The sequence below is a fragment of the Rhinoderma darwinii genome, chromosome 9, assembly GCF_050947455.1.
Source record: "Rhinoderma darwinii isolate aRhiDar2 chromosome 9, aRhiDar2.hap1, whole genome shotgun sequence".
Lineage (NCBI taxonomy): Eukaryota > Metazoa > Chordata > Amphibia > Anura > Rhinodermatidae > Rhinoderma > Rhinoderma darwinii.
This window is the reverse complement of record NC_134695.1, coordinates 54,586,136-54,594,845: the sequence shown is the minus strand read 5'-3', so window position 1 is coordinate 54,594,845 and position 8,710 is coordinate 54,586,136. Positions and strand designations below refer to the sequence as shown.

The 8,710-nt window shown below is 40.8% G+C and overlaps 1 protein-coding gene across 1 annotated transcript; it reads right to left on the bottom strand.

Annotated features, from left to right (window-relative positions):
* Window positions 1-6,366: 6,366 nt before the first annotated feature.
* On the bottom strand, window positions 6,367-8,498 carry FIBIN (fin bud initiation factor homolog). Its single transcript, XM_075837002.1, has one exon. It carries the CDS (start codon window positions 8,124-8,126, stop codon window positions 7,512-7,514), a length of 615 nt encoding a protein of 204 aa, XP_075693117.1. The 5' UTR covers window positions 8,127-8,498; the 3' UTR covers window positions 6,367-7,511.
* Between the last annotated feature and the right edge of the window lie 212 nt (window positions 8,499-8,710).

Genomic DNA, 8,710 nt, shown 5'->3' with positions numbered 1-8,710 from the left:
CTGGTACCTTTTAAGTTGACTGTAAAATTTATGGTTAAGTCATACTTTTAATGGCCTCAATAAAAAAAAAAAAATATATGAAATAATAAATTGTATGCACTGTTTCTACCCAAATTATTATTTTTTTATTATTATTAACCTGATTTATTTTGTCTAATTTGCTGTTGTCCCATAACCATGGCCATTGAAGAAATTTGCAGATCAAAGAGCAAAGGAAGTGAATTCCCACAAGAAAACAACCAATTCTATTGTTTCATCTATTAGGTGTGACCACTACTTTGATGAAAATAAAAAACAGTCTTCGCGGGGCTGCTGTGTAGGCAGATACACAGCAACCAGCTGTCAATCACCGCCGAGAGGAGCGGGGAGTGCTCCTTTCCTCAATACACCGGACTCACAACTATCTCTTCTATTAGCCAAACGACACAATATATTTTTGTGCCAATTTGACTAATAGGAGAGTGGACCTGTCCCCACAGGGCAGCATAGCCTGATGACTGATCTGTTTTAAAAGAGATAGATGTTCACTCAAAGACTGTATTTTTATTTATGGGTATTCAGATTCATGACAACAGAGGATCAGGGAAATGACTGAAATTTTGGGGATTTATTATATGAATCCCGTTTCATTATAAAGGATTATTTATGTTTTGGGTTAATATAGACAAGTTACATAGTTAAATTAGCAGTATAAGGGCAAAAAAACGAGGGGTTTTTGGTTGGATATATATAGATGTGCCTAGTGTATTATTACCTTAACGGGGTTGTCTTCTTTCGACAATCCCTTTTTGTTTTTTAAAGAGTCCTCGACGATAAGCTCAGGGTGTAAGATGTAATCTGTGGGGGAGTCTGGCAACAAGTCTTCAAATCTCCTGTAACCACCACCACATGGGAAATGAAACACTATACAGTGCCCATCAAAATCAATGGGCTCTGCAATCTGGCTAGTAGAGGGAGGTTATATATGTTATGTGTTTAGTTTACACAATCTTGTCTTAATCACTCTATTGGGTCATTTTCAGCGAATAGATGAAGAGTCACTGATGTGTTTACTACCTAGGGCCGAGAACTAATCCCAGTTAGCTCTTGGGTTCGTAATATTGCCAAGAAAATTGCTGTAACTACCAGGGTGGCAGGGATCGAAAGTGCTATGGGGCCCAACAACAAAGGGAGGCCATCTCAACCCTTAGGTAAAGTGCAGTTCGTAATCACTATCCATGATGGAAGGGGAGTGCAATATCCCTCTTCTGTGACAATTTTAAATTATTATTGTGCTGTGACATCACTGTATTATCCCGATACTGTGAAGCCATCAAGTGCATTATATGTATAATGTGACAATATTTCATATTATACTTGCATGGTGACATCATCATATGTATTTTGCCCTGTGCTTTGATGTCGCTATGTGCATGTTGAAATGTTTGTGTGCTTTTATTCCTGTGTTTATATTATTGTTTACATTATTCTTGTGCTGTGACATCACTTTGTGCATTATCACTGTACTGTGACATCACTGTTTGCTGTAATTGTTCTGAGTAGATTATCCCTGCATTGTGACATCACTCACTGTGACATATGGTATATCACATCACTACAATCTGTACATATGCCCCGTAGATTTGTATTATTTGCATCATTTAGTTGATAACAGCACAGATCTTCTCCAATCATTCTTTTATTGTAAATGACTCATAATTGCAGTTGTACAAGAATTCATGACTGGTTCATTTACAGCATTGAGGTCTTCAAGCGATTCATAACGTTTTTAACTTTTGCTGTTGTCAGACAGAGCGGACATATTAATATACAATGTAATGAAGCCAGCAAAAGCATAACATAAACAATACAACGTAATATTTGATGTGTTACACAGGTAAAGCAAAGAGCACAGTCCAACTGTTGCTGCCAGAATTATTTTCTGTTCTTGTTCATTAAACAATCTTAAGTACAAGAACAATGAAAACAGAGGATTACAGGTAGAATGAGAACTTTCACATAAGTCTTCAGTGAGGGATAACATCAGCAAGTAGGAGGTACAGTAGATGTTGAATATGGGCGTAATATAAACAATGGCAGGCGGCGATAGCCAAGGTGACAATGGATGAAGTCCAAGTACCCCAGAGGGACAACGTCGTTATATGCAATCTGTGGGCTTAATATTAAATTTCCATAGTCGAGATTTAGATCGGTCTAGATTTCAACACAGAACAGTACATTACATAAAATATATAGCCATTCTCATAACACCATAGGCCACTTTCTTCTGCTTGCCCATTGGCTGGCAATTATTGGGCTACTACTGAAAATGTTTTGATAATTTGGTGGTTGTTCAAGCAATCTCATTAAACAAATACTTCTAAGAGAATTTACTGTATAATGATTTACATGAGCCAAATAGTTTTATGTTATTGAGTTACCAGGGTTGAATTACATTGGGCCCACCAGAGCAGATGAAAATGAGGGACCACCATCCAGCTAGACAGAATAACTACATAAGAAACGCCAAACATAGAAAATACACAAAAACATAACAGATTGTTAAAATAGTGTTCATTTAATTGCATAATTATCTCTACTGAACCTCATGGGCCTTATGGTTTGGGCCCCTTTATTATGTCAGGGTCTGGACCCACCCGAGAACTATATAGTTTAACATATAGTGCCCTAATATTCTAATCATATAGTATTCAAATAATATGGCCAAACAGTTGCCTAAATATCACTGCCAAATCAATAAACTAAAGACATTAAAGGGGTAATCCGGGAAGTGACATTTTTTTTTATTAGGGGCTGCAAATTAAATTAAATTAAAAAATAAATAATTACCTATCCTTGCCCCCAGAGATCAAGCGCTGAGGTTCCGGGGGCACTGCCGGTGGTTGTTTACATGCATGTAGCGTGTAACCACTGCAACCAATCAGAGGGCCTAGTGAGGATCTCTTGTGGCGAATTGTGTATCTCATAATACCAGAAATGCAACATATGATTGTTGAGCCCTGCTGAGCCCTCTGATTGGCTGCAGCGGTCACATGCTACGTGCATGGATGGGTAATGCTTTTTTTGTTTATTTATTTCATTTGCAGCCCCTAAAAAATTATTTTCACTTCTAGGAAAACCTCTTTAAGCATGGGATTAGAGGAGCAAGTTCAGGGCTCCCAGACCATCAGGGCCCATCAAGTAATGGTCACACACCCCTAAGGCTGGCATACTATCTATCTATCTATCTATCTATCTATCTATCTATCTATCTATCTATCTATCTATCTATCTATCTATCTATCTATCTATCTATCTATCTATCTATCTATCTATCTATCTATCTATCTATCTATCTATCTATCTATCTATCTATCTATCTATCTATCTATCTATCTATCTATCTATCTATCTATCTATCTATCTATCTATCTATCTATCTATCATCAGTCTACACAGCCCACCGGTGATAGACTTAGTAGGTGGCCATATGACTGCAAATTGTTAAAGGCATGTAAAATTAGTGTAACACATCTTCTTAAATCTCTTTACTGGTGAGTGTATCAAATTCTACATGACTCATGTGCTTATATATAATTTACGATCATTTAGGCTATTTTATTGCCAATAAAATAGAAATATATGAACATGTCTTGCAGTTAAATGTGGGATGCAATGAAGTAAGACCCATGGGAAAAGCATTCCTTCGTAGGGCTTGAATGGGCATGGTGTAGCACTCCTAACCATATGTGTAAGGCAGTGATCTCCAACCTGTGTCTCTCCAGCTGTTACAAAACTACAACTCCTAGCAGCTGACAGCTCAAAACATGCTGGTAATTGTAGTTTTGCTACAGCTTTAAAACCACAGGGTATATATAACTGGTGCAAGGAATTAATGCGTCCAAAATTGTGTTTACATATTATCTGCCTGAAGGATCCTGAAATGATGCAGCTATCGCTAATTCCATAAGTAGTTACATGAATTATTTCAAGTCTGGCTTTAGGCTGCTCTGTGTTCTCTCCCAGCCACATGTTTCTATGGTGCTCCTGCCCAATGGTGGATCATCGTTAGGGCGGTTATGGCTGCTACCCGGGGCCCAAGGCTCCCAGGGGGCCCATGGCCGCTCGAACCGCACGGGCCCCCTCATGCCCGGTGGTGTCACTAGCACCGGAGGGGGCCCTGGCGCTAGCGGCAGCCACATTCACTTGTATCTGAGTCCTCAGCACTCAGATACAAATGAGTATTATAGGCTGCAAGCCATGTTAGGTCTGCAGCCTATAAGGCGCTGGGAAGATTCCCTGCGCAGGCTGGCATAATGACGTACTGCATCATGCCAGTCTGCGCATACGTCCCGCCTGGAGGATGCGCATGTGTCTGGTCGGTGCGTCTGTCGCGGATACGCGGCAAGGTAAGTACAATATATATTTTTTTTTTTTATGGAGGGGAGGCGCTGTGTGGCCCTATATACAAGGGGGGGGGGGTTTCTCCATGACATTATATACAAGGGGGGGTGCTGTGTGGTCCTATATACAAGGGAGGCCGGAGTGCTGTGTGGCCCTATATACAAAGGGGGGAGCGCTGTGTGACACTATATACAAGAGGAGACCGCTGTGTTACACTATACAAGGTGGGGAAGGGCTATGTTGCCCTATATACAAAGGGAGGGAGTGTGCTGTGTCGCCCTATATACAAAGGGGGGAGCACTGCGTGACACTATGTACAATGGGGGAGCGCTGTGTGACACTATGTACAAAGGGGGAGGGCTGTGTGGTGCTATCCACAAGGGTATGTGTGTGGCGCTCTCTACAGGGGGACTTTGTGGCGCTATGTACAAGAGGGGGAGGGCTGTTAAGCTCTCTCCACAGGGGGGCTGTGTGGCGCTATCTATAGGTGGCTGTGTGTAACGCTCTCTATGGGGGGATGTGTGATATCTACAGGGAGGGTGTGTGTGTAACGCTCTCTATGGGGGATGTGTGTGGCGTTATCTATGGGGGGGGGGGTGTGATATCTACAGGGGCTGTGTGTGGCACTATGTACCCCCTAGGGGGCTGTGTGTATGTGGTGCTTTACAGTGTATTGTATTATTATATTCAGGCGCGCAGTGTTTGGTGCTATTATATTTAGGGGCACAGTGTGTGGCACCATGATAATTTTATTTTCGTTTATAGATGTGGAAATGTTGGAAAAGTGAGAAGCCGAAGATATCTGAGTGGCAAATTCTGTAGAAATGGGTCATGGCCGGGAGAAGTCGTCATGAAGTCTGGACCGGATGGGGAAGAAAAAAAGGAAAAAAAACTACTAGAAGCTGAGAAGTCTTCACCTGTGAGTCACTAGATTTATAGAGAATCTGTCACCTCTCCTGACATGTTTATTATAGGAAATTCTTGTATTTCACAAAAAGTATTTGTGCAGTCCAGGACGATAGACAATTCCCCTTGTCAGGAGGATGTGTCCCTGCACAGTGTGACACCCATTTGTTAATGCTTGCACAAAAAGTTAGTGTTAACAATAGTTACGGGGTGGCAGTGCGGAAGGGGGCCCAAGTTTGGGTAACAACCCAGTGCCTATGGTCCACTTAATCCACCACTGTTCCTGCCCATGGCAAACCAGGGCAGATACCAGAGCTCGCTGGGCTTAAGGGGCCCATGGAGCTCAGGGTAAATATTCTCTATGCTTATCAATTCAAAATTGGTGTTGACTGGGGCCCACTGTGAGTCTTTGGCCCATTCACCCACATACACCTGATCTGCTTTGCTCCTACCTGTCAAAATATTTTACAATATAAGGGCTAGTTCACACAGCATAGTTTGTGTGGAGGGTTCTGCCGCAAAATCCGCTGCGGAACTTTTCCTGCCAACGGCAGAAAGATTCCGCCCTCCCATTGACATCAATGGGAGGTTCGGGCGGAATCCGCCCGAATATCGAGCAGGATGCTTATTTTTCCCACTGGCTGAAATAATCAGCCAGCGGGAAAAGGAAGCGTCCGACTCCCATTGAAATGAATAAGAGGCAGAATTTTGCGATGTTGGATTCCGCCTGCAAATTTCCTCCGTGTGAACATATCGTTAGGGAACCTGGAAGGGGCTTCTAAACCTAATCAGGGAATATTGTGATTATACATTAATCTTGTATAGACCAAACTTTTTCAGTGAATCCATATCTAGCAGAAATACAAGCAGGTGAGACATATTCACAAATATATTAGGACATTTTAGAACTAGCAATTGTCTCACATTGTCATGCTGCTTACTTTCTGGGTGAACGATAAAATAATACGCAATATGGGTGCAGAGATCTTCAAATGCCTTCCATTGTCCTGATAACCTGACTACTAGCTGGGGGCTGACTACAGGCTGAGTTATATGGTCCATAGTTTGTATCCCGTTCCCAGCCTGTAGTCAGCCCCCCAGCTAGGCAGCTGTAATACTATAAAGTTATTACTGTTATTAGGAAATGGTTATATATGTATATATGAAATTATTCATGTAGGTTCATTACAGGTTATCCCACTACTGTATACTATACATTCACCATGATGCTTTATGATGTCACTACATATATGTCACATACTTTAAGCCTCACATATATCTTGGATTTATTGTACTGATGACATAATCTAAGAATGAATGACTCATGCTTTATTATATTATAGGGATTGCCTGGGATTACAAAAAGAGGGTCTGCATTACTTTTCTGGATACAACACAGCTTTCGTCCATGGGCTGTAACTGACATTGCAGTTCATGCAGCTGCAATACCAAACCCAGCCTATAGGCAAGAGTGGCGCTGTTTCTAGAGAAAAAAAAATGACCCTTTCAAAATCTAGATAGGTACGTAAGCATTAAATATGATGAACAATACTGTGCTGTACTAGTAACAAACAACTTTAGGATTTTATTATACAGAAAAAAAAAATTGGGATCTGGAATAAGTGCTTCTTATATACATCCTATTCATGTACATCAATACTGATAGAATAAATAACCATACTGCTGTAAGTTGTATCTATAATAATACATAACCTGTTTATCTCCTGTTCATATAGATTTTCTATATAAGTTAACTAAATAAATGCTGGAAGGACTACAGATGCCAGGATGTTATGGTTCTGCCAGCATTTGACACATTTTTAAGGATCAACCAAAATGTTGACATAAAAGGCAACTATTTAAATATTAAAAAGAATGCATAGGTTGATTTACAATGCATTTTATTACTTCCTCGTAAACTATTCGGATGATGTCATTGCTTGCTTTAACCTCTTCATTACCATGGAGGGTTTGCAGTTTACTCTTACTGTAACTGAATGAGTCCGTTGGCAGGTCAAGCATGAGTGCGGTATGGTGTCACCTCCAATAAAAGGAAGTCATTTTCAGATTTAAAGTCACACAGATATTTACTGGATAACTCAGTACCATCTGAGCCTTTGCTACAAGAACAGCATTACCCATAGCATTGTATATTCTTTAAAAAAAATAATGTTTTAGATGATTGGAACTTGCATAAATTAGTGACAACAAACTCCAGATTTTCAAACCTTCAGGTAGTCATTTTTCAGTCTGCTTAGCCTAGCACCATGACTTCGAATAGTTAAAGAGAGAAGTTCGTGTTTATCCCTCAGTCCCAGGGAGACATCTAAAGTTTCCTTGAGAACAGCTCTGGTGTGGATCATCATATCCACAAAGTCGTCATTTAACCCCTTCAACTCATTCTTCTCGTTCTCCTGGCTCTGCTTAAATTTTATCTCTAGCTCCGTTAAGGACTTGTCCGAGTTGGAGAAGGCTTCACTGATCTGAGAGGACTCCCTTCCGAGATACTTTCCATAGCTTTCCTCGCCATCCAAGTCGTAGGATATGCTTTTACCAACGCTTTCAAGCACTCTTTCCGCATCTTCAATCTGTCTTTTTATGATTATAAATTCCTCCTTTAAGGAGAGAGATTGTCCATCTTCTGGACATGCCCTTTCATCCGTCACTCTGAAGAGCATCTGACACTTCTCAGGGTCATCGTTCTCCTCATAGTCCCCATCAGGAACAAAGTAATGGTGCAAGGTCCCATTGGACATTTCTGGCTGGAGGGGTCCATTGTAATAACCAGAGCACAGGTTGCACAAAATTCCAAACCATAGGAGATGAAATCCAGTCATTGTAACTTACACGTCTCTCCAGCACCAGATACAAGGTAGGGAATACTGTATTCTATGACAGTGTTGCGTCACTGGAGTATAAGGATAAAAACTCCCAGGTTATACGCAATCCCGAATATTCCTCTGGATCCACCCTTTACATTCCACAAGCTGATGACATTTACACCATCGAATGAAATATTGTCCTTTGCTCTCCAGATCTCCAGCACCTTAAGATTGTAAATCTGCTCGAATCAAAACCTTCTTGGTTTGCAGACAAAATATTGTCTCATTCAGTCTGTGGAGCAGACTCTAGTGCCTTCTTTTGGAGCAGCAGGAGTAACACACGGCTTGTCTGTTAGTCTCTTCTGCTGGATGCTACTACACTATTTCAACATCTGGACTGCTGTTGGTGAGGTTTTTTTTTTTTCCTTTTTGGCTAATGACATGCTTTAGAAGAGGTATCTGTTCTCAAATTACAGCATGATTTCGTCACTGTAGGAGCCAAGAAAAAGTTCTGCAGAAGAATCCTTTCTGAAGGTCCCAGCTATTAAAGCTGCATTAAGCATTTCTTCCTTCCTGATGTGCATAAAAATATGCCAAAT